At 38.2% G+C, this 25,543-nt stretch overlaps 2 protein-coding genes across 5 annotated transcripts; one reads left to right on the forward strand and one right to left on the reverse strand.

Annotated features, from left to right (window-relative positions):
* Positions 1-3,037: 3,037 nt before the first annotated feature.
* pdk3a (pyruvate dehydrogenase kinase, isozyme 3a) lies at positions 3,038-13,213 on the forward strand. Of its 3 annotated transcripts, none has more exons than XR_006008214.1 (12): positions 3,038-3,396; positions 5,603-5,744; positions 5,845-5,916; positions 6,401-6,585; positions 6,682-6,771; positions 8,641-8,718; positions 8,917-8,993; positions 9,104-9,205; positions 9,311-9,418; positions 9,533-9,646; positions 10,779-10,992; positions 12,639-13,213. XR_006008214.1 is itself a non-coding variant. In XM_041967919.1 (12 exons), the coding sequence occupies exons 1-12, from the start codon at positions 3,294-3,296 to the stop codon at positions 12,647-12,649; spliced, it is 1,203 nt and encodes a 400-aa protein (XP_041823853.1). In that variant the 5' UTR covers positions 3,038-3,293; the 3' UTR covers positions 12,650-13,213. The 3 variants fall into 3 exon arrangements, 2 of the variants coding, with proteins under 2 accessions (XP_041823853.1, XP_041823852.1); XM_041967919.1 differs by having other exon boundaries at positions 10,779-10,899; XM_041967918.1 differs by lacking the exon at positions 12,639-13,213 and having other exon boundaries at positions 10,779-12,378.
* On the reverse strand, positions 13,131-25,084 carry pcyt1ba (phosphate cytidylyltransferase 1B, choline a). 2 transcript variants are annotated; one of them, XM_041967920.1, is made up of 8 exons: positions 24,815-25,084; positions 21,267-21,366; positions 18,118-18,234; positions 17,873-18,024; positions 17,419-17,497; positions 17,177-17,319; positions 15,866-16,054; positions 13,131-14,945 (listed from the first exon to the last, which is right to left on the reverse strand). In XM_041967920.1, the coding sequence occupies exons 1-8, from the start codon at positions 24,884-24,886 to the stop codon at positions 14,721-14,723; spliced, it is 1,077 nt and encodes a 358-aa protein (XP_041823854.1). In that variant the 5' UTR covers positions 24,887-25,084; the 3' UTR covers positions 13,131-14,720. The 2 variants fall into 2 exon arrangements, with proteins under 2 accessions (XP_041823854.1, XP_041823855.1); XM_041967921.1 differs by lacking the exon at positions 24,815-25,084 and adding an exon at positions 23,600-23,731.
* Positions 25,085-25,543: the final 459 nt, after the last annotated feature.

A 25,543-nucleotide genomic window follows, 5' to 3' on the forward strand; every position in this document is an offset into this window, starting at 1 on the left:
ATGGGCCAGATGGATGGGCCCGTGGCTGGATCAGTACAGGGCAGAGAGCTCCACTCCGAGTCAGACGCCAGCAAGGTGGAGGTGGGATACTGGTATGGGCTGGTATCATCAAAGATGAGCTTGTGGGACCTTTTCGGGTTGAGGATGGAGTCAAGCTCAACTCCCAGACCTACTGCCAGTTTCTGGAAGACACCTTCAAGCAGTGGTACAGGAAGAAGTCAGCATCGTTCAAGAAAAACATGATTTTCATGCAGGACAATGCTCCATCACACGCATCCAAGTACTCCACTGCGTGGCTGGCCAGAAAAGGTCTAAAAGAAGAAAAAATAATGACATGGCCTCCTTGTTCACCTGATCCTGAACCTGTGGTCCCTCATCAAATGTGAGATCTACAGGGAGGGAAAACAGTACACCTCTCTGAACAGTGTGTGGGAGGCTGTGGTTGCTGCTGCACGCAATGTTGATCGTGAACAGATCAAGACACTGACAGAATCTATGGATGGCAGGCTTTTGAGTGTCCTCGCAAAGAAAGGTGGTTATATTGGTCACTGATTTGTTTTTGTTTTGTTTTTGAATGCCAGAAATGTATATTTGTAAATTTTGAGTTGTTATATTGGTTTCCCTGGTGAAAATAAAAAAGTGAAATGGGTATATATTTGGTTTTTGTTAGGTTGCCTAATAATTATGCACAGTAATAGTCACCTGTACACACAGATATCCTCCTAAGATACTAAAACTAAAAAAGCCCCACTCCAACTTCCAAAAATATTCAGCTTTGATATTTATGAGTCTTTTGTGTTCATTGCGAACATAGTTGTTCTATAATAAATTAATCCTCAAAAATACAACTTGCCTAATAATTCTGCAGACACTGTAATGATTTCTCAATTATTCGTGTTTATTGGAAAATATATATTTTTCCTATATGATGACATATTAATAAAGTACCCCCCCCCCCCCCCCCCCCGCCCCCACAAAAAAGCTTTAATACTTTTTATTGTTATAGTAATATTGTTATTGTTATTATTTTCATACATTATCAAATAAAGAAGAACTGTATACTTGCCTGCTGTGTTAGTAATCCTGGCCCAGTTTTCCATAAAATCATTGTAGAGAAATAACATTTTTACATTTTAAATATTACCTGACTAAATCGTGTCAATATTACTATAATAATTTTTATGCCCTCCTCCGAAAATCTTTTGTCTAAATGCCTTTTAATCTGTTATTACTGTCGATAATATCGTAGCTAACAAACTTTTTTTTTTATAAAAATAAATAAACCTTACAATCTTACCTTACTGCCTGTTAACTACATAAACAAATAAACAACACAAATAATATTGACTGACACGCCTCCGGCCAATGAAGTTGCAGCGCTTGGCCACTTCCCAGATTTAAACCAATCACTGCAGCGCATCAACGAGCCTCCGCCAAGTGCGGTTGAGTCGGAAATTTCTGAAGTACGTGCTGTTGAAAACATCTCCACTAGACCGGAAGCTGCGGCATTTGAACCTTCAAAATACAATGTTTGCATGGTTCAGAAAAAGCGGTTATCTAAACATGGTAAGTGTTCATATTTAATAAATGCAAACACAAAATAGAGACTTGCATCTGCATTATCAACCTGCACAACTGTACATCAGGAACACCAGAGTTTTTGTTTTTTTCTGTCCATTACACTTACTGCACATCATATGATGAAAAAAAAAAATCAGCATTGTATCTGTTAAATCACAATTTCCATTGTGATAGTTATACCATATGTTTATAGCCAACTGTGCATACAACAACATACACTCATGCGTATATGCACTTCTTTATATACATCATCTGTAAATATCTTACCATTACTATGACCTTCTGATTAGATGCAGCCCGCATTTTGTTGCCCTATTCTTATGAAATTTGCAATGACAATAAAGTTTAAACTAATGTGGTCTAATATATTATCACATTTTACAACGTGAAAGGTATTAGTCTAGAAAAATTCCTTAAACTCTAATATATAATGAAAATGGGCTTTCACATATGTTATATGATTATGTCCAATGACAGCATGCCAAGGTGCTGTTACTTAAGAAGGAATAAATTATATTTTAGCAGATATTACCAAAATAATTGTCCTCATAATTGCTGATTCTAACCACACATTTCCTTATAAAGTGAAAGCAGTGATTTTATTTATTTATTTTACCTACTTTTTATCAAAAGGCCAAAATCAACATGTTCCTACTCGATGAGAACCAAACCCACTAAAGGTGAGTTGATGCATATATATATTTCTTCAGTCTGGTTACTTAGGATCAAACGGCATCTTAAAGAAACAATTAACTTGGCAACATTTTTTAATCTTGAAGTGGTATGGCATGTTATTGCATTACCAAGTTCTACCATAAATTTAAGTAGCAAATGATGGTTTTATAAGAAAAGAAACAGGTGATAAATTGCTGCTGTTATACCTCAGATGCAAAAAATGTAATGTATACTAATTATATCTACACCAACACTACCATGTTTTTTTTTTATCTTAAATGCAGCATTTATTTATATATTTTTATAATTATACAGCATCATCTTGACAGCTGCTTATGCGACTAATGATATTCATTAGTCCAGACTGTTTACATTTAATAAAGGTGATGTACCCTAAACACCATAATGTCACCAAATGCGATGACAGTGTAATATATAACTGGATGTATGGATTTACAATTTTAGCCTTTTTTTTAACATTGGATTTCCTCTTTATTTAGATAACTAGTTTATCGAGATCTTTTTAAAGCTTACATTTTCATGGTCCACCCTTTTCCTGAACTGTGCCCCTTAAAAAGATTCTTGATCCGCCCCTGATCACTAATTTTTATAATTATTTTTCGTTTTTATTATTTATTTATTTGCTTATTTATTTTTATCGTTGATGAGCAACGGCCGGCTCACTAATCGGTATAAACGTTAACTCGATTAACTAGCCAGCTACCTCAGAGCGTTTTATTCTCAAAAGTTTAACCGGAAATGGATGTTTTCTTTCGAGTGACTTTACTTTCATGAGCGGATCTGATTGTCCAGAAATGTAGACCCAGGAAGCTGTATATTTGGAGCCGCTGTATCATATCCTCATAATCTTATGAACATTAAGTATTGCTTCGCTTCGTGTCCACTGTGGACGCCGGAAATGAGGACGCCGCTGAGAGAGGACTGTCCGTGTCTCTGCCAGCATTCCCAGGGATGATGTGCTCGTGTTTTTAATATTGACTCACGTCACATCCAGACATCACCATTAAACTTTCAAAATGAGGATCATCGTGTCTCTGTTAAAAAACGCTAACCCCAAAATCGAGTATTACTCCAGGTTTTCACCGTCCCCGCTGTCCATTAAGCAGTTTTTGGATTTTGGTGAGTCCTGCTGAGCTTTCATCTTCAAAGAATGACTTGCTCTGAATGAAGGAAGCCACGGTAGGGGCCTCCTATCACCTTGTGTCATGATTATCAGTTGTTATTGTAGATTTCAGGTGGCATGTGAGAGGCCTGACTTGTTATTAATAGAGCATGTCGCTCACGAGCTGCGGAAACATTATACTGAGGATGATCAGGAGGTATTTTGAATCGGTTACTCTAGTAGATCACCCATGACTGCACAAGTAGCAACATGCAAGTTGATGGCCCTGTATGATGGCTTTCTGCTGTTGGCACATCTTTCAGTGTATGTGGTTCTTTTTACCCAGTCTGGGACAACACAACGTACAGTTTTCATTTATAAAATAAACACACATCAGTTGTCCAGCAGTTCAGTAAGGGCTACTCGTGCGCATAGGTTTTCACTGTCGGTTTTACTCAGCTTTAAGTTAAACTCAGTGTTTTTATTCCAAATTTCAGTTTTGACTTTGCTTTGTTCTCAAGGCACACCAACACCAGACTTGAAACACAAGATGACAAGATACGTATTGCGTCCCACCACTGCACTCAAAGCTTTTCTTAATCCATCTGTGAATAAACAAAGACATTATGTAATATGTCATCACAGCTAGGGATTGGATGTGAGCAACAGGAAGTGTGAGACACTTGTTGAGTAAAGAATGAGTCGTTCATGCCGGGAAAATAACTGAAACTATTAGATGTGATTTTAGGTTGAACAAGTTTTACCCTTTGCTCTGACACAAAAATACATTGTGGTTTTGTTACCATCGTTACTCATGACAAGTCTTCCATTAATACTGCTGATGCAGGATAAATGCTTAGGTCCTTTTGGACAATTTAATCTTTAACCTGTTGTTGCAACTCTGATTTTTTCTATTGGAGTCTTAAAGTTGCTTATATTGCAGCTTTATATGTGCAAAAGGTTTTTCTATTTTTTTCTAAAAAAAAAAACTAAAAAAAACATATTTTTTCTTTTACCGTCTAATTTATGTTTTTTCTTTCTTCTTTTCTTTTTTTAACTCCAAAGGTTTACTATGGTTTATGTGTGAGTCCTCGCATGCACATGACAAGCTTGGCCATGTGAATCCAGTGTACTGTAAACTACAGTGAGGTCAAGTTAACGGTGTAGAGTGAGATCATGCATAATACTTGTAATGAAAGATGGTTCATTACAGTTAATCTTTTCTTCTGCTTACATCTAAACCAGAATCTCTCTGACCTCTGGTGCTTTGGCTCACCAGATTTATGATTTCCGAGGAAAGCTTAAACTGTTCAAGCTCATGTCAGTCGACAGAAACGTTTTATGGATTATGTTAAAAGTTAAATTTCAAAAGCAGCTGCAGCTTGGAAGACTACTCCTTTCAATTTTAAAGCAACAAATGAAAACTCCACAATTGTGGTTCGTTTTGATGATGCACTGATATTCATTATGCACATTCTTTAGGCCATCATTGCCTTGCAGCATCCCAGGGCTGAGAAACCACTCTTCACAACTTTGTGTTGCAGCCGTGAGCATCACGTGTGTTTTGCTTTATGGCACCATGTCACACACCAGCAACTTGACATCAACATGTTGGCTGTTTTGGATTCACACCGTGGCTGTTGCAGAAATAAAACCCAGTAGGATTTTTTTGGAGAAGGCAAGGAAAGAAAGAGAAATTCACTGTGCAAGAGATAAGACAAGAGTTAACATCAGACTCGGTTTTAATGGCTGGAGTAAGTGACAGGATGTAAGACGGATGCCCAAATAGCCTTTGTTAGGGGACGCCAAGGTGTTAAAATCTGGCAAAATTCAAAAATACCACTTTAATATGTGAAAGAAATTATTTGCTTTCATTCTTTATCTAATTCATATTCTTATTTATACAATTATTTTACACCTCAGATCACCTGCTACAACAAATGCTACATTTTAGCACCCTTCTCTTTAAGCCCCTCCCACAAATGGCTAACTTGGCTCTGATTGGTTGGCCAGATGGTCAACATGGTGAAATGCAAGACAGTTGCTTGTTTGTATTTACTCAAATAAAATACAAAGTATGTATAATTTCAATGACGATACGCAATCAGGATAAAACATTTTTGACAGTTAAGTAGCGAAGCTGTTCGTGGGAAGTTGGGCAACCTTTTCAAAGATAAAACTGAAACAAATAACACATTTTTATTTATTTATTTTTTCTTTCAGGCAGGGAGAATGCATGTGAGAAAACATCTTATATGTTCCTGCGTAAGGAACTGCCAGTGCGGCTGGCTAACACAATGAGAGAGGTCAACCTGCTGCCCGATAACCTGCTCAGCCAGCCCTCCGTCAGACTGGTCCAGAAATGGCAAGTTGTTTTCTTTGTATGGCTGCCAGATGATAAGGTTTACAGCTACAGTGTTGTTAGGAAGTAATATCTGACTTTTGCCCTCCTTTTGCTTTATTAGGTACATGCAAAGCTTTGTGGAGCTGCTGGATTATGAGAACAGAAAACCAGAGGACCCTCACACTCTCAATGAGTGAGTCAGTATTGACTTAATGATAAAACTTAATGAAAACTCATTGTATGACATGTAAGTGCGCCATTGTTAAAGCGGCCAGCTGCTGTGGATGAGTCCCTCCTCCGTTGCAGCTAATCCCCTTTCTGCATATAGATCTCTGCTGACCACACAGGTAACATTGTGTGTTTATACCATAACAATGCCTGTCTGATAAGCAGCATTGCATGACTGATAAACACAGGCATGAATGTGGCCTATCTGTTTGTGAACACATTTCCAAGAATTGTTCAGCTTGCTGGAAATGAAATGGCAGCATCACTAAGACTGATACTCGTTCTGACAGAGGACTTTGTTTGACCCCACACTACTAAGATAACTACAGGAGGGATTTGAGTAGTTATGGATTATAAAAAATATGTGAAAACATGAGAATTACAAAGATACAAGCTCTGTGACAATTAGAAATGATAAGTTGGTCTTGTTTTTTTTGTTTTTTTTTAAGTTTCCTTGAGGTTTTGATTGAGATCCGTAACCGTCACAACGATGTGGTTCCCACCATGGCTCAGGGGGTCATCGAATACAAGGAAAAATTTGGCTTTGACCCCTTCATCAGCAGCAACATACAGTATTTTCTCGACCGCTTTTACACCAACCGCATCTCTTTCCGCATGCTCATCAACCAGCACAGTGAGTGTGGCGTGTGCATCTCTTATGGTTTTATGTCTGTTTTAGATGCTCCCACACGTCTCTACAGGTAACGTTTATTTCTGTGTTTGTGTTCAGCCCTCCTGTTTGGTAACGATACCAACCCAGCCCATCCGAAACACATCGGCAGCATCGATCCCAACTGCAACGTAGCGGAGGTTGTCAGGGGTGAGTTTAGGAACTATTATAAATGATGGAATATGTTGCACGCTATGAAAGTTGTTGCTATAGTTCTGTGTTATGTTGGAACTGGATTTTTGTTTTGCAAATCTGCAGAATTATTATAGAGAATAGGCCTTAATATGTATAGTATCACAAAAAAATTATCTATATCTTTGCTCAGAAGCATACTTGCATAATATCTAATGTTTATTTCTCTTTAAACGCTTTATTTTTAATTCTGAATTTAATTTAAAACCACAATTTCTGTCTTCTTTGTGAGTTCTGCTCTTTTTCTTCTGAAAATTATATTTGTAGCAGTTTACTGGAAAAGATGCACGTGAAGTTGCAGTGCAAACAACGTGACTTGGTGGGCCTCTTACAAATTTCTTCCAGATGTGTATAAAGCAAATGCAGAGTCCTTACACATGCACAGCTCAGCACATATGTTATATGGCATGGCTGTGCAAGCACTACATATGCTGACATATTGCAATGATTGGGTTAAAATTGTTAAAATGTTTTGGGAAGTTTACTTAATTTTGAACAGTTTCAAAGTAACAATAAATAAAAAGTTTCCCTGCATGGTTAGTTTGTACTGAGACCTGGCAAGGACTAAATCTTGGAAAAACAGTTTTTTTTTTTAGCCTATTAGAGGTTTCCTTCTTTAGAAGTGTATTGAGTGATTTTCCATGATGTACCACAAACCTTCAGCTTCTACTTCTTGAGTTAGTTTGTTTAGCAACAATACCCTGTTGTAGAAGCCATCATTTTTTATATTTTTAGCTGTTTCACAAAGAGTTTGGTGTTTACCTCTACAGTATTCTCTATCAGTGACATGCTCTCTGTGCAACACAAGCCCAAAGAATGATAGCTCCACCTCCGTGCTCAGCTGTAGGGGGAGGTCGCTTTTTCATACAATTCCAAACATTCATTCTTTTTGGGAATTTTTTCAAAAATGTTTGATGCTTATTTAAATTAGCTTCAGCTTCTGATGGAGAATTTTGTTTGGAGGTATGAGGATCCCACTAGAACTGCACACCACCACTGCAGAGTCTGCTTTTGCAGGGATTTTGATGTTTGTTGTTCATCTAGGCCTCAAACCACTGTTAACTTCTTTTTTATATATATTTCTGAGTGAGAAAACCTCATCTTTGAAGTGCTTTGGTGTCTCCTTATAGCCTTTTCCTGTTTTGTGTGCAATAATAAATGATTTTGGTTTTTAAATTTGCATAATCAGTATCATTGCTCTTAAAAGCTAACAAAGACCATAATAGGAGTTATCTGAGAGTTATCTTTTCTTGTCTTGTGTCTCTCTTAAATAGTACAAAAACAAAAATTAAGAATGTCTAACTTCGTGTATTTTGAAGAGCAGGTCATTTTCTGCTCACTTACTTGTTGACTGTTTAGTGAATTTAGACCAGGGGTGTGCAAACATTCTACATTTTTATTACTAGATGTTTCTCTTTTGACCTTTTACACTCAATGCCATCCAAGTTACTCACCTTCCATGAACAGTGAGTTAAATCTTACAATCTTATCTGAGGAGCTAGTGGTCAAGCTGAACCACAGCTGCGTTAGCACATGTTTTTGTCACTTAGTCTACTTGCTCTTATCTTTGATGATGACTGCTGTTTGACCCAAGCTCCTATTAAAATGTTTCACCACTGATGTCTTGAGCATCTGTAGTATTTCCAAGAATTAAAGCTCAGTTGTTTTCTGCACGATAGTTTTGTAAGGCATTCCAGCAGCATGGATCAAACGTTTCTGAAAGGACAGAAACCACACTGGCGAGTTGTTTCCGGAACCAAAACCTAAACATGTGCAATTATGGCTTTATTTGCACTAGTTCATCTTGTTTTATCTCTTCTCCTTTAGATGCCTACGACACTGCCAAGATGTTGTGCGAGAAGTACTACTTAGCTGCTCCTGAGCTCAAGATTGAAGAATTCAACAGTAAGAGTTTTGTGCTGCCAAAGATCTTATAGTTATGTTCTGTTGCTTTGTTTAGAGCTTGTGAATACAGCACACCACATTAAACCCTGTGGAAACCGGCCATCTCATTGCCGTCTCATTAACTTCCAAAGAGCAAGTTTTGTGTTTGTGTGTGGTTAAATATTTTTTTTTTACAGTTCTTGTGCTCTTGTTTTCCAGTGAAAGCTCCTAAAAAGCCTATTCAAGCTGTGTATGTGCCCTCACATCTGTTCCACATGTTATTTGAGCTTTTCAAGGTGAGCACAGCAGCATAAGTGCTGTTAATTTGACTAAGTCCGGCGCTCTGTGACTAAAATTCGATAAGGAGTCCCGCTGAGTTTAATTAATGAACTGGGGGTGTCTGCAGAACTCGATGAGGGCAACAGTGGAGCTTCATGAGAACAGTAAGGAGGGATTACCACCAGTAAAAGCAAGAGTCACTCTAGGTAAAGAGGATCTCTCAATAAAGGTAAACACACATTCAGATGTGCATTATTATTTTCATATTTAGTCACGTTTGAGCCTTTTTTCTACCTTCTTCATTCTCTCCATCTCTTCAACTATCTGTCTTTAGATCAGTGATAAAGGGGGAGGAGTTGCTTTGAGGAAGATAGACCGACTGTTTAACTACATGTACTCCACTGCCCCGACGCCAAGCCTGGAGCCAGGAGCTGTGCCACTGGTACAGTATTTAGGACTGATCCTGCTGAAGAAAAACCTGTTTTAGCTTGTATATTTATTTATGTATATTATGACATCTGGGTAGTTATCTTTTTTTCTTCTTCTCCATTTACAGGCTGGTTTTGGTTACGGTTTACCCATTTCACGGCTTTATGCCCGATACTTCCAGGGGGATCTAAAGCTCTACTCCATGGAGGGAGTAGGAACAGATGCAGTCATCTATCTGAAGGTAACAGATTACTGTAGAGCATGTTGTATAACTCTGCTTCTGAAAGACATTTAGATAATTTTGACATTTTGGGGAATAATCAATAACTTATTGCTTAATGAGGATATGCTACTCTAGTTTAGCTTAGTGTAAAGATGAGGAACAGGGAGGTAAAGTATTTCACACAATGAAAGGATGTGTTTTTTTTAAAAGGACAAAACACTATTGGTATCCTTACCTACTAACAATTACTTATCCTTCTTGTCCACTTGTACCATAACAACAACAAACGGTATGCAAAAATTATGTTTTATGCTATATTAAACACAAATTCTGGACTAATTTATTATATTTTGTTAGACTTTTATCATGCAATTTGCATGCCATAGTGAAAAAAAAATCTGTAATATTCATCAATATTGTTTTATTTATAGGAACTAGATGTATATAAAAAATAAAACTATATCAGTGTAAAAAAAGTAGCTCTGAATAGTGTAAAGTGTAATATAAAGTAGAGCTAAAACCATATACAGTATGGTCCTCTGGTATAGGTTATTATTGATAGTCTTTATATACACTGGCTGTGGTGTTAACATATCAAATTATGGTAATGCTCTAATGGTGGTGTTATTAATGTACCGTACAACAACCAATGCGGTGTCTTAATATGTTTATAGGCTCTAGCACACAGCTTCCTTAAAATAACAGCTTTCCAGTATTTTTTTTTTTATCATTAAACAAATTAAATGATTAAATTATGATTAGTAAAAAGTGAGGGAATTTAGCAATTTATGATGGGTTAGTCTTTATGCTAAGCTAAGCTAACAGTGTCATTTAGCTTAGCTGTGATATAGATGTATGACATATGATGCTTAAGCTAGCATATGAGTGAAATGACTTGGCTTTAACAAAAGAAGAAATCCAAAAAACTTTTGACTGGTTCTATCAAAATGTAAATACATGCATATCTGAGTATGTGCTAGCAACTTTAAGGCTTCCATCTGTCATACCTATGAATGAAAACATGTTAAGTCATGCTAGCTGTTTCACTTTAGCTTCTTTTAAGCTAACCGTCTCCTGTTACATATACGTACATCTAACTTTTGACAGTAATTATATGTATTCACTGGCTCTCTTGTTTACTAATTTATAGGCTCTGTCTAGTGAGTCCTTTGAGCGCCTGCCTGTCTTCAACAAGTCAGCGTGGCGGCATTACAAGACCAGCCCTGAAGCTGATGACTGGAGCAACCCCAGCAAGGAGCCACGAGATGCCAGCAAGTCCATATACAAAGCCAACAGATAACTGCTCAGTCTGCTAGCTTAGCCTTCTTCTGGGAGCCAGAATGCCTGCACTCTGCGTGGAGCATGTATGCTGAAATGTTGCCCTTGGGTGAAGGCTTTGTTTAGAGTCAGACTTGCTATTTCTGGTAAAAAGTTTATTAAGGTGGAATGACATTGACTTAAAATTTTCCCAGTGGCAATAATCTTCATCAGCATAGCTTTCATTGTTGTGACTCAAAACTGAACCTCTTCTAGATTGTAGATCCCCAGTGTCTAACCCCATTTACAAATGACCAGTTATTTATGGGAAATCTTGAGAAATGTAGCTCTATTCACTGCATCACTGCAATCTCTTCCTCTGTTTCATGCAGTTTGGCCTGACTCAGCTTTGCTGACCAGGCCGTTGCTCCCTGTGGCTGAATAAGCCAGGGCTTGCTGATTGAGTGTCTTTCTTACCGTTAGTAGAGGCTTGTATTGTTTCCTCCTTTCACAACACAGGCAGGGTCTGGGTTTGAGTTTCTGTGGAAATGTCAAGAGGAGGAGGTTTAATTTCTTTCCTTTGGGAGACACCTCTGAGTGAATGCTTATTTAGGCCAGTGTGCCGTTACCATGGCAAAAGACCAGATTTAGTTGCAGCTTTTTGTTTTTTAGTCAGGGGGAATTGAAAAAGATTATTTATAAATGGGGTCAGCATTTTTGTTTTATGTCAGTGACAGAATGCCTTACTTAAGATAAACTTAAGGTATAATTTAAGTTTTAAGAGAAATGCCTTGAAGGCTCAACTGGAACTTAAAAAAATCATGAAGGGAAAGGATTAAAGTGGTAGGAGTATTTTGTTTGTATTTTGTTCAGTTTTATTCTGATTTTAACCAGCTACCCAGTTACAGACGTCTTATCATTTCTGCTTGCAGTTCAGTGCTATATCCTGATTTAAATAACAATTAAAGGACCAAATGAGCATCTCTAATAAGCTTAGAAAATACCACCATTCCAGCATTGTCTGCTGAGTAGCTTTAACCACACCAGCAAGATGTATTGTATAATTTTCTTAGAAGGGAATGGACCTATTACATCTAACATGGGATACGGCTCTGCATGTCTTTGTTTTACCCATCTAACATGTTACTGTAAACTTGCCATGATGGATAGACAGCATGCGCATAGTGTTGGATCTCGTATCTGCTTTTGGCTTCTTCCAGTCACCTTGTGTCTAATCTGTAGCTTAACTAATCCTTACAGTCTTCTGAATGAGTTTGAACAAAATTTGTGAATTTTTTTTCTTACAAGTGAGGAGTTGATCTCTGACTTAAATTTGTCTTAAATTGGTGGCGATTACTGTTAATGATACTTTAATTTATACAACATGAAGGAATATGGCACACAATGGTGAGCATTTAGATAAAACTCTTACAGTTAAATCATCTTTGGGCACTGAAAATATTGCATTAAATCGTCCAGTTCTGTCACATGGATCATATTCAGGGAATATTGAGTGCACTTTACTAACCCTGCATGTACATTTTGTACTTAAAAGCGCTTTATTACAAGTTTTGGAGTGCAAGAATTAATGATCAGGTTAGCATGTCATAGCTAAAACAGCTGCTTTATTTGAATTTTTTTTTAAAGACCAATCTTTTAATGAAATAGGGACTAAAGATGGACCCATATGTAAAAAGCAGATGATTGGAAGATTAATTGATCTAAAGTGATTTCCCTTTCTCATCTCCTTTAGCTTCCATCTGATGTGAAATGAAAGAAGAATTCACTATTGAAAGCTTCCACATCCTGTTGTCTGCTTTACATCCTCTCTGTAAGATTTCATCACTGCCAATGCCTTTGAAAACCTGCCAGTCTCCCTGAGTGACGCTCTGCCACACATCTGCTGTAAAGGAGTTGCTGTGTAATACAATAGCTGTTGTTGTGTAGGTAGATGTATGGTCACCCTTTAGACCCATCCTAAACTTCACATCTTGATCAAGAACGCTGAGGAACTCTCCAAACTCAGTACTTGTTAACCTTCACTGTCAAAAGACCGTATTTAGGGTATTTCAGAGAATTTTACATGTATAACTATAAATTGTGTGTATGCTGTATCTACAGTGTGGAGTGATCTGTGTTTTCCATCCCACTGTACATCCAGCTTAAACAATGTATTTGTATGCATGAAGTCTTCAGTGTGGAGGCAGCCATGCAGAGATATGCAAGTAATGCAACATCCACCAAAAAAAAAAAAAAATGACAGAGCTGTATTATTATGATTCAGCAAGAGATCAACTTACAATACCAACTTACAATAAATAAAACTGTGTGTGATCTACCCACTTTGTTATGCTTTTTTATTTACATGTCAAGCTATTTAAACATTAAAAAATAAAAAAAAAGGACACATATTTCCAAAGTGTTCACATATAGTGCAGATTAACATGTAGTGCATACAGGATAAATGCATTAGCGTATTAACTGGATTGTATGTGTGAAAGAAGAGTCTATTCTCACCTGGTGTGGATGAACAGACTTGAACTTAGGAATTGGTACACACATTTCCAGTAAGGGCAACAAAAACGGAGCAAATGCTCAGGCTCTTGACAGGCTGATGGTTCATCTTGGATGACTTCATTTTCTTTTATATATTTCAAGTATCATCAGTTTGTTAAGTTAGTATTGACAGTGGACATCATATTTCAGAGTCATAGTCTACCTGACACTTAATCATGGAAGATAGAAAACTGTAAAAAGAAGATGGATTTATGAGCTGGCGAATTTGTAAGTTTGTTCCACTTTAGATTAAACTGATTTCTTTTAAATTTCAGATGCATTTGAAGCACTCAGGTTACATTCAAAAAGCTCATGTGAAGGGTCATTTTGTGTCTCATGATCACCTCTTTGAAAAACATGTATTTACCATATTAGCTGCTCTATAAATGGTAAACTTGGCTCCTCTATCAATTTTAGAACAGAATTAAGACATACAAGTTATAAAGTTATGTTTATGATGGTGCTTTTGTTGTCTGTAATTAGTTGGGGTTTCACTGGGAATAGGCAGGCTGCTAAGATACTAATTTTTAAATGTGCATATCTGTGGTCAATGAAAAATGGGATTAAGTTATTACATTTTATGGCAATCATTTATGCAAAAATGGGGGTAAACTAGCACAGTGTGTTAGAATGCAAAGAGGTTCCCCAGTGGTGTCACCTCTGCTGTTTTAGGGGGTGTAGTGTCTCTCCTTTAGTTTTTGTGGATCATTTAAGCAGAAGATGACAACCATATTGAAACCAGTTCTAGTTTGCATGGCTGAAAGTCAAGACAGTATTTCTGGACCTTTGTGTCTATCCACATGCCTATCCACATCTATTGATCCAAGTACTTAACAAAAACCTAATATCCTAAAACAAAAATGACATACTGACAAAACAGGACAAAAATCAATGCAGTGATATTATAAGCAGGCTGTTTGAGTCTCTTATCAGTGCTGGACAATCCAAAGCAAGTCCTTTTGACAGATTTTCACAGGATTCTTGTCTCTCTTAGAGAAATGGAGTACATACAGTAAATCAAACCTCCTTATCTTCCTTCCTTTTCCACCTTTCTGCTTGATTGCCCAGATGACAGAAATGGTGATGGCTTCTTTGCTCTGCTGCTCAGGGGTACATTTCCCCTGATGACAGTCAGCATTGCAGATTTGCAACATCTTTGAGGAGAATTGTCTCAGTTTCTGGCCAGTTTTTGTAGCAGTGCATATGTGTTTTTGTGAGGAGTTCCCAGTCAGTGTACTGTGAGTGACGTGTGTGTTTGCAAGTGTTATAAAGAGTCTGTCTACTTCTCATCTTCATCGCCTTCACTCATGCTGCTCATAGAGGCAGATGCTCCTTTGGGCGAGGTAGGTGGTGATGGCCGTGCGTTGTACCAGCGGGCAGGCGGAGATGGGGGAGAAGGAGAGCGGAGTGGGGACAATTCGCGGGGAGGACTGTTGCAGGGGGACTCTCTGGGAGACAGAGCGTAGGACAGCATTCGGCCACTGCGTTCCTGAAACACTTGTTTCTGTACAAAAACAGGGAAAAAGACAAGGTGTGTCCAATATGCTTTGAAATCTCCACCCAATAAGGTCATACTTTACCCTTAAAATCCCACTAGATCACCAGCGCCTCCGAGCACTATTGCTTATATTGTCAGCAGTTTTTCAGGAACAGTAGTGTAACTCTGTAGGGTTATTTGTGATCAATAGCTTAACCTGTAAGTGATTTACAGAAGTGTTCCAGGCATTTATGTCCCATCCAGGAGGTTTACAATCCAGCTAAAAAATGTTTATTCTGGGACTATCTTTTAAATCCACAGAGTGATTCATGATAACACCATTAGATACATTTTCATAATAATAATAATAATAATGATAAAAGATCACTACCACTACTATGTCACCAAAAGACCTCTGTTTGGATCCAGAAATTATGATAAAGCCACTTCCTGTCAAAGCTTAAATTTACGGTAATGTCTAATCAAGAGAAGTGAGCAGAAAGTTCTATGTCTGTCTGAGAAGAACAAAAATAATGGTCCTCTATGGCTGGAATAAAGCCAAGAAGATAGTTTTGATGCACTGTGACATCAAAACTGAGCTGAGTTGGTTTTCTGATTATAGAAGGTAAATAGTTGCATAAATAACTGTAAATAGCAAAAACTGAGGAAAAAGTGTAAATATGTAAATAGTTTCTGATGTGTTGGTTTCAGTGCCAGTATTTTTTCTCCTGATATGCAGATGAGAAAACGTTTGTAGAAATAATACACAGATTAACAGTTTCCAAAGTACTGTTAGTAATTAATTATGTTTTGATCTATTGTTTTTTAACCTTAATGGTGCTGAATTTATTGATACATTGATTTTACAAAATGGTTTGGCATTTTAAGCATTAAGTACACCTTTTTTTTTTTTTTTTTTACATAAAATAGTATTTGATTCTACTTACCCAAGTCCCATCTGGTCCAAATAGTTCTAGAAAGTTGCCAATAAATTCTCTAGATTTCTCTTCCCATTTCTGAATGAGGTCGTGGCTCTTTTCCTCCACACGGTAAACAAAATGTTTGCTCTTCTCTTCAACTGTGCGAACTTTTTCCTTCATGCGATCCACCTGGTTTTGTAACCGGTACTTCTTCTCCTGAAGGGAGATATATTGAGTGAATAAGAACTGTCAACCATTAGTTTTGAACCCTGAATAATCCAAATGAGAAGTTAAAAGTTCAAGCAAAGTTTTCTTTGCACAGTGGCTCATGATATCATGAGCCATATGAGTTTTCATGGCACATTTATTGATACAGCTGTGATGCACTGTGGCTGGAGACTAATGTGCATACGCATAATTTAACTAAATTAACTTACAGCAGTTTGGAAATATTGGGGGAACCATTTTGAATGACAAGGATCTTTGCTTTCATTCCTCATGAAATGTATTCTGATCTTCATCTAAGTCACCATTACAGATAAACACAATAACACAAAAAACAGCTGGACTTGCATCGTTGTACAGGTTCATCTCAGCCTCATACTCTCAAATAGCTAATATGAACATGCCAACAAATTCTGGACTGTTCATGTCTGTAACGATCATAAGAAGAGTACTATGGGCAGCTTTTAAAGAAGTGAAAAAGAACCAGAACATATCTGCATTTACATAAATTTTTACAGCTTTCTACAGTAATATTTTAGTCTATGTCTGCCAAAGACCACCTTCCATAACTCTTTTCTAACAATATTCTGTGGATGTTTGGCAAAACTGCTCAGACATGCCTATCAACACCAAATCCATAGCCACAACTGTTAAACATGGTAGTGGGACAATCACTAATGAGGGGTGTGTCAAGGCAGGAACACATTAACTACAACTTAGGAGAGGTCATGTGATGCAACAACAATCAAAAGCTAAATCTAATGTTTGGATTTAGCTTTAACTTTGACATGACCTGAGCTTGGCTGTCCAGATTCCTTGTCGATGCAGCATATTTCATCAACAGATGCTAGAAATATCTAATGGAAGCTGTCGCTGCAGATAGACAGTCTATGAGTGACTAAATTCACTGCTTATTTTACATTTTCTAGCCTGCATTGCAAAGGATAACTCCATATGTTAAGGAAATACATTAAAAGTAGAGCTCTTTGTGTTTAGACAGATGGTATACATTCATCTAATAAAGGTTTTTATCATCTTAAATCAGGCTTCATTACATTTTAGAGACATTGTAACTGCAGTAGCTCAAATACAAATAACTGATCATGGCCTTACGTTGATGTAGCTGACATTAAGCTCCTTGGCTGTGTAGCCACGCTGAAGATTGCGTCGGGCATAAACGTCATAGTCTCGGACAATTCTGGTAATTATGTCAGAGGTGGAGATTCCCTCCGTCCGTTGCGTGGGCACAAACATTCCTGATTTGCACACACATTAATAAGAAGCAAAGGTTAATAGCTATCATTTTGACATGAAACACAAAATTGATTTATTTTGCAAGGAGATTGCTCACTAACCTGCCTCCTTGATGTGTTTATAGACATCCTCACTTCCTGCTGAGGAGTATGGGATATCATCATGAGCCACAAAATCGATCTGAGAAGCAATCAAAGAACATGTACTGTATGGCAAAAAAAAACTCAAGAAAAAAACCCAAGTGAACCTTACTTCTGTACAGCAGACATGCCTTTAGTAGGACATAGGAAGGGTTTGGTCCTAAACACATCATTACACACCCTAGAGCCATATTCACAAAGTGCCTTATCTTATCACTAGTTTCTTGAAGGATAACTTAAAGCGAGTTGACCTTGTTGCTATGGATGACAACATGTCACTGAACTATTGTAATCACTTTATCTGCAGGAAGTGACCTGTACACTAGTAATAAAATAAAATTAAATATTTGTTTTTGTGAGAATATTTCACGCTCAACCTAACATCCAAATTCTGTAATCAGCCTTACACACAGACCTTGTGTTTCTCGAGGAACTCTGGTGTGAGAGTCCAAGGTGCATCTCTCAGAACTTCATCAACGTAGCGGCAGTGTCTCAATGCTTCATAACGTTCGTGCTCTGTCATGACTGTGAATCCTTTGTATTTATGCGTCAGCTCATCGCTGCACACTGAGAAAACCCACAAAAACAAATATGAGACACAAATAAATGAGACAAGTTAGACGAATCAGCAAGGATTCATTTTAGAGAGTGTTGTCTGACCTCCTACTATGAGGTAGGTGTTGGGGAATAAGTTCTTGGCCTGCATGAGAGCACGAGCGTGCCCAGAGTGGAACAGGTCAAAGATGCCATCTGCGTAGACTCTGACAGGCCGGTCCACTAAAACACAGTCACAGACAACACAAGTTACACATAAGCCACAACAGTGAACCAAATACAAAGACCTATCCTGAAATAATTTCAGAATTAAGTGTGCCAAGTGGATTAATAAAAAAAACATGGGGAAAGTTGATGGTGACATGAATACCAGTGAATGTTGATCAAAATACTACAAACAGGAAGTTTTAATACCATTTAAAATTTTATAAAGTTTGTTCCTCTTCAGACTCATTACAGCCCATTTACGTACATAAAGTGCTCAGGTGATTACCACGGTAACAGCCTCTCTGAATCAGATTTGGACATCCTTTGTCAACAAAGGAGAAATTTATTTAAGAATAACCCAATGTGAGGCACTTCTGGGACCAGTACTATGACGTGTCGTACGTCCAACATATCCAGGGTTTCTCCTGGGTTTTTGCTTTAACTAACTCTAACACCATGTTCATGATCAAAATACTGCAAACAGAAACTTTCAATTCTATTTAAAAATTTTATATTTCTAGCAGGATGAATAGCAACATATTGGTACCAATACCAGAATTAAAGCATTTAAAAAAGGGGAATAAAATGCCATTTAATGAACTAATCTACATCACTCCCGCCTAGATTTACAATAGCATCTTTTGATAAAAAATGTCCTGCAGGGGTATTCCTGAGACATATAACACAAGTTCAATCCCATTCTTCAGATGCTGGTTATTTTAAATGTTCTTGGCAGCAAATAAAGAGTAAACAGATTTCAAACCAGACACTGGGCTTATTGTAAATGCCAAAGTCTATTCTTGGTCACCAGGGTTCTCTAGTGATTTTAATTAGTTTGAAAGATTTTGTACAATTTGGAGAGTTTGATGTGCTGCATAGTCCACTGTGCAAAGCCTTCTCCAGCACTTCCTGAAGATTATCAATGAGTTTCAGGTCTGGACTCTGTAGTGGTCAATCCATGTTTGAAAATGGTGTCTCATGCTTTCTGAACCAATCTTTCACAGTTTGAGCCCAATAAAACCTGGTACTGTCATCTTGGAATATGGCCGTGCCATCAGGGAAGAAAAAAATCCATTGATGGAATAACCTGCTCATTCAGTATATTCAGGTAGTCAGCTGACCTCATTCTTTAGACACATACTTCTGAACCTAGATCTGAACAACTACAGCAACCCCAGATCATAGACTTCCCCCTACAGGCTTGTACAGTAGTACTGGGCATAATGGCTGCACCACTGCCTCTCTGTTTATACAGATGCTGCCATCACTCTGGACTCATCAGACCACATGACCTTCTTCCATTGCTTCAGAGTCCAATTTTTATGCTCCCTAGTAAATTGAAGCCATTTTCTCCAGTTAGCCTCACTGATTAGTGGTTTTCTTCTGACTACGCAGCTGTTCTGTCCCAATCTCTTGAGTTCCCTTTGCATTTTGCATGTGGAAATGTTTTTACTTTCACAATCAAACATAGTCCTGAGTTCTACTGCTGTTTTTTTTTTTTTTTTGATTTCACCAAATGTTTAACTGGTCTCAATCACCATCATTTCTTCCTTGAAACAGTGGTTCCTCACTATCCTTCCAGTGTTTATTAATAATGCTTTGGACAGTGCTTAACCCAGTTTTAGAAGTCTCTGCATCTCTTTAGATGTTCTCTGTGCTTGGTGCATGCCAATGATGTGACCCTTCTTAAACAGCCTAACATCTTTTCCACGACCACGGGATGTGTCTACATGGTTGTTTTAGAAATGAGAAGCTACTTAGTTAAATCCAGGTGGTGACTTTTTTTTTGGGGGGGGGGGGGGGGGGGGGGGGGGGGGGGGGGGGGGGGGGGGGGGGGGGGGGGGCATATCAATGAATGGAGATTCATTAAATCTAATGGAAAAGGGTGTCCAAACTTTTGATTGGTGGTCTTCATCCTGTTTTTTAAAATTCTTTTTCTAAAAGTAATGGTTGATTAAAAAGTGTTGATCTCTTTTCATTGAAATGGTGCCATAGAGATGCAGTCTAGTAAGAAGTGAACTGACTGTGAAAATCCAGACCAGAACATGAAGTTATCTCACTAAGCCACTAATCCTGGTTTGTAGTAAAGGCCCCTGATGTACATGGTGGAGCACACAGACCGAAGCCACTTCTTTCTACAAAGGCAAATGACAGTAGGCTGATTAATTTACCTGCAGAATATTTGAAACAAAATGATCTCTGATCTGATGAAACAAAGATTTTTGCATTTCAAGATACAAACCCAAAGCATATTGTAACAGCAGGAAACCACAGAAATGTTAAAGCCAGAGTTAAGAGAGACCTGAACATGGCTGTAGAGTAATGGTGCTTTTCCAAAACATGGTGACTTACAAGTGAGGAGAATAGTGGAGTCCACAGTGGTTATTGTACCAAAATGAGCTTCTAACAGGTTTTTAGTGGAAATGAGGTTAAATATCTGCTGGCACTGATCATAGAAACTGAGCACTGCAGAGCTCAGCTTAATCAGAGGAGAAAAATATCCAGCTGTAAATCCAGCCTGATGCATGTGCTCAAATATCCATAATTTATTCAGTAAATTTTCCACCTGACTATCATTATAACATATTCATGGAACAAGCCGGTGTGTAGATACAGCTGCTGTTTACTTCCACGGGTGATGACTCTCTGACCAATCAATGCTTTTCAGTGTTTTATCATCACCGTATGGTATCAGCTCAGAACACTTGGAAAGTATAAAAGTATAGATGTTTTAACAAAATATTGGGTTAAAGGTCTAAATATTAATATCCATAAAATATTTCAATTTAGCATTTTTTTAATAAAAAAACACAGGCTCTGAAAAGATTCCAGGTGTGTTGTATAGCTTATTATTTGTCACCATTTGGGTCTACTTAGTATTTGAACCACTTTATTTATAATGTAGCTGTGCAACTATAGAACACACAGTGGTATACACAGCAGTAGAACTTGAGTTAGCTGTATTAGCTGAGGCAGTATTAGAGGGCAGAGTGGTACAGAGGAAAATAAAAAAAGAAATGTGGATGAAAGTGATAAAGAAGGTGTACCTGGGGTGCCTCTGCGGGCCTGTGCGATGGTAAGCTTTTCATGAGGTGCGCGACAGTCACAGCTGGTTTCCCTGGCAAAGATGGCAGGCTCAGTGAGAGTCTGAGACAGAAAGAGATGGAGTTATAGATGGGAATATGTGAGGGAGACAGTTTGCCTCCTTTTCCAGGCCTCTCCCAGTTACAGTAGCTTCCATTACATTATTGATCACAGCTGATGCCCACTCTGCATTGAGCGCATGTGTGAGAACCAAACAGAGCTGCATTCAATATTATTGATCACAGAATTTGAGCTGACATTCCCTTCTCTGCAACTAGTGGTATTTCTATATTAGCTGGACTATGCTGAAATGCAAGGGGGGAGAAAGAGACTTCCTGTGTGGTTAAATGGACATGGTAAGCTCAAGTAGCAACAAGCAAGGACAAAGAAAGAACAAGAGAGATAAGAGATGTATTTTTTTCTAGATCATATCAAAGCTACATCAAGGTCAAAGTACTGTAGTCTGAACCTGCCTGAAAAACTGACTTTGTGTGCCATCTGTTGACCACAGAGAAAATTAGCAGAATCTCAGTCAAAGCTATGAAAGAGAACTGAAAGATGTAGGAGGGTGAGAGGAGAATAAAAAACATGGAAACAGATTTAGTCTCTGTGGACAAGACAGACACCTGACGTCAGTGTGTTCTCCAGAAACAGCAATGCAACCAGAGTCTGGGAATGACAGCATGTTCCAGACAGAAAACTGGTTTTCACAGTCTTTAAAGCATAAAAAAAAAGGTAAGTCTTACAACTACACTGAACACTGGGCTGAATTACAAAGCAGTAATGACACTAATGTCCTCACTTGTCTCTGTCATGCCAGACATTAAGACTCTTCCAGGAAGGAAAATACAGGTGGGACACATTGCAATATGTTTGCCACGTGCAACATAAATGTGTCACAACAACCTCATAAATGACAGGGTTAGTACCTACTGGCTGATATGTAGAATGTGCATTTCTTATAAAATGTGCAGCACTTATAAACTGGTATGACATCAACACTGGGTACCACTCATGCTGCATGAATTTTAAAGCAAGCTAAGGTAGCAATGAAGATTAAGAGCAGAGAAGGTTATTACGTGCTTTGAGTATTATTTATTTGGTATTATGTTATGAGAAGATTATTGTTCCTTGGATACACGCAGAATCAATCAGCCAGTGTCAAAAACACGTCTACTGAGCATGTTGGCAAAATATCATTAACACTACTCAGACATTTAAAAAGGCTAGATTATTGTTGCGAACAATGCATGCAACCATGTTAACAACACAAACAATACTGCAACCAGAAAATGGTAGAGTCTTTTAGATGTTCAATCCAAAAAAAGCTGCAAGGTTACACTTGAGACACAACTGGAAATTCAATTATGAAGCTAGATCAAGAATATTAATGATCATTTTATTTTCATATATCCAAAGTCTTTGAAATCATCTTGAAAACTATGCAGTTTTTGTGCAGTTAGGGGGGGGAAATCCCATAAAACGAGGTTTCGATCTACAGTAGTATACAAAATAACAACACTTTCAAATTCTTTAATATCTATAAATCTGCAATCACTTAGCCTGCTTGAATTGACATTTTTATTTTTGACTTGTCTACAGGTATTAGAACTGCATGCCTGTATACTACTGTAGGTAGAAGGCTCCCTTTATGATGTCCTTTGTCCTTTGATTGCGAAGATTTTGGAAGTATTGAGCTGCAATACTCAATCACCTGGAGTTCCTAGAATATGGTGAGAGCAAAATGATTTAGCAAAGAGCAGATGGCACAGCTTAAACTTTGTGACCAGGAGCGTACACGGGCCAATCAGGACAGGCGGCATGAGCATGCTCGGTAAGAGCCACTGGGCACAAGCAAAGAACATCTGGCATATTAAGGATTAAAGCTGAAAAAAAGTACATGGGAAATAATAAGGATAGTAAAGAGGAGTATGCCTCACGTGATTGAATGATGAGAATTTGGAGAAACATAAATGCCAGGATTAGGAATTACACCAAAGAGGATCAGAGAGAATATCAAGACACAGGAGGCTCTGTGTTCACTGCAGCAGTGTCCTCTCAGCAGGACATCCATGCTATGTTGATTAAACCCCTATCCTTCTTTTGGCAGTACATCCAAACAGTCACAGTCCACTCAGCAATCTGAACATCTCCCACAGCCACATACTATACAGGATTTGTTTCGTAACGGGGAGAAAGCAGGATTCTCTGCGGCCCCCATCCCTCCCTCCCTCCCTCCCTGTCACACACTCTGCTCACTGCAAGACAAGAAAACAACCAGGCACAAATGCCCTACCGTCCGTGGATGAGGGCAGGTGTGTTCAAGCTCCTCCATTATTTCCAAGGACTCATGGGATGCAGCTGAGGTCTCTCTATGTGACTCAGCATCAGTGAGACGATGCTTCTCTCCTCACTTTGTCTCCTCTGTTTGTCCCGCCCACTCTCTGTTCTTCCTCTCTGTCTGTCCTCTACTCCCACTCCCTCCTCCTCCTTCTCTGTGCTGCGAAAAACGAGGCACAACGAGGTCTCACACTTTCAGTTTGGCGTTGCTATTTAAGCTTAAAAGCTTCACTTTAGCCCTTGTTTTTGTAATTCACTGTAAACGGAAGACATTGTTATTTTTCGTTGTAATCTATTACTTTTTCTCCATCTTGAATTAAATATCTTCTTGAAACAGCAACTTAAAACGGCTGGTTTTTATTACCCATAGGAAGGTTATGTCCAAATAGACGATCTTTGTGTGATGGCGGCCTCTCGGCAGAGCTTTTCTGAACGGGATGGGCTCTGTGAGGAGTTTTCTCCATGGCGACGGAAAAGAGGAGAGAACTCCAAGAAAGGACCAATCTGAGAAGAGCTCGCGCAGACTTACAACATAATCAATGAGGATTGGCGGAGCTTAGCACCATCAATAAAAATAAAATAAAATAAAAAGCAACAAATGTCTGACTGTGGTCGGACATTTTGGGTAAATGTAAAACAAAAGAAGTTTTATAAAATTATATTACGCAATGTTTGACATTATTTACCTAGTTTGGAAACTCGTGAACACATTTTAGCATTGCATTTAAAATTCCATTCGCCATCTTTGCTACACTTTCGTAACAAAATAGTGCGTACAAGTGTCTCTTTGTAACATCTTTAAGTTCTAAATAGTTAAATTTTCTTTGTGAGCCATAGGTGAAGTGAATGAGCTAATCAGGCCAGGTGAAATAATGAACAGAAACCAAGAGCAACACGGAACTAAACATGAAATTGAACACAAAACCCCAGAACGTGAGGACAAACCTAGAATACAAAACCAGAAACATGACAAACCAAGACCATACACCGTGATCGTGACACAATTTAAACTTCTTTTTAATTTTATTTGTGTTTTTATTATTATTTTTCCTCCCTCCTATTTCTCATTATTTTACCAGTAGGTGGAATCTTGAAACAACTTTACAAGAAATTACAAATAGCGATTAAAAATAATATTATTACTACAATAATTACGAAATACAATAATTACCTTAACTGATCCTCTTCTGGAAGAAAAAGATGCGAAACAGGAGTGTGTCCTGACACGACGCTGTTTCACCATGGTGCCCCCAAATTAAAAATCTATAGGCTAAATACTGGTCTGTTTGCTCTTCCTGACAGGGAAATGTGTTTTTCTTCAGCTCAGCAGGAAAGTATAGCAAAACAACGGCAGTCCGTCTGTCCGGTGTGTCCCAAAGACGCGTCAGCTGCTCATCGCTGATGAGCAGCGACAACTGTGGGCCACAGTCGATACAGCACCAGACCAGACCAACAGTGGTACATATACCACTCTGCCTAAAGTGTTTATGAATTTGAATTTAAATAATTTCAAGTGAATAGACCTCTTTAAAAAAACGCGAGAGACTTGAATGACCTATTTTTATAGTCTGAAAGGTCAACAACAACTATCATTCAATTGACTGCATATTTAATTAGTTGGCTTTGTGAAGAAAACAAAAATGTTATTTCCACGGGAGGCATGCTGGATAACTTAGGGTATACAGAGCCAAAATAAGCAGCGGGAATAAGGGACAAAACATGCTTTGTATTTTCATTATTGTGAGTAGTGTAGTGCCTCTGTGGCCCCAATCTGGGACAGCAATCTATTGTGCCCTCTATAGACCCGCTTGGTTGCTATGGAAACGAACTTAATCAAAGTACATTGGCATTGATATTAAAAGAGAGTAACGTTTCAGCCTGTAGAGCAAAGGACAATTTT

Source organism: Melanotaenia boesemani, chromosome 18 (assembly GCF_017639745.1).
Source record: "Melanotaenia boesemani isolate fMelBoe1 chromosome 18, fMelBoe1.pri, whole genome shotgun sequence".
In the NCBI taxonomy this organism is placed as follows: domain Eukaryota; kingdom Metazoa; phylum Chordata; class Actinopteri; order Atheriniformes; family Melanotaeniidae; genus Melanotaenia; species Melanotaenia boesemani.

What these genes read in the sequence shown, in the direction of transcription:
- pdk3a (XM_041967918.1), top strand. Translation starts at nt 3,294, where the DNA reads ATGAGGATCATCGTGTCTCTGTTAAAAAACGCTAACCCCAAAATCGAG. An exon ending in CAAGATTGAAGAATTCAACA is followed by an intron (nt 8,719 to 8,916) that starts GTAAGAGTTTTG and finishes CTTGTTTTCCAG; the next exon opens with TGAAAGCTCCTAAAAAGCCT. An exon ending in ATGCAGTCATCTATCTGAAG is followed by an intron (nt 9,647 to 10,778) that starts GTAACAGATTAC and finishes ACTAATTTATAG; the next exon opens with GCTCTGTCTAGTGAGTCCTT.
- pcyt1ba (XM_041967920.1), bottom strand. Translation starts at nt 24,886, where the DNA reads ATGGTGAAACAGCGTCGTGTCAGGACACACTCCTGTTTCGCATCTTTT. An exon ending in CCAGAAGAGGATCAGTTAAG is followed by an intron (nt 21,367 to 24,814) that starts GTAATTATTGTA and finishes TTTCTGTCTCAG; the next exon opens with ACTCTCACTGAGCCTGCCAT. An exon ending in AGTTCCTCGAGAAACACAAG is followed by an intron (nt 17,498 to 17,872) that starts GTCTGTGTGTAA and finishes ATTGCTTCTCAG; the next exon opens with ATCGATTTTGTGGCTCATGA.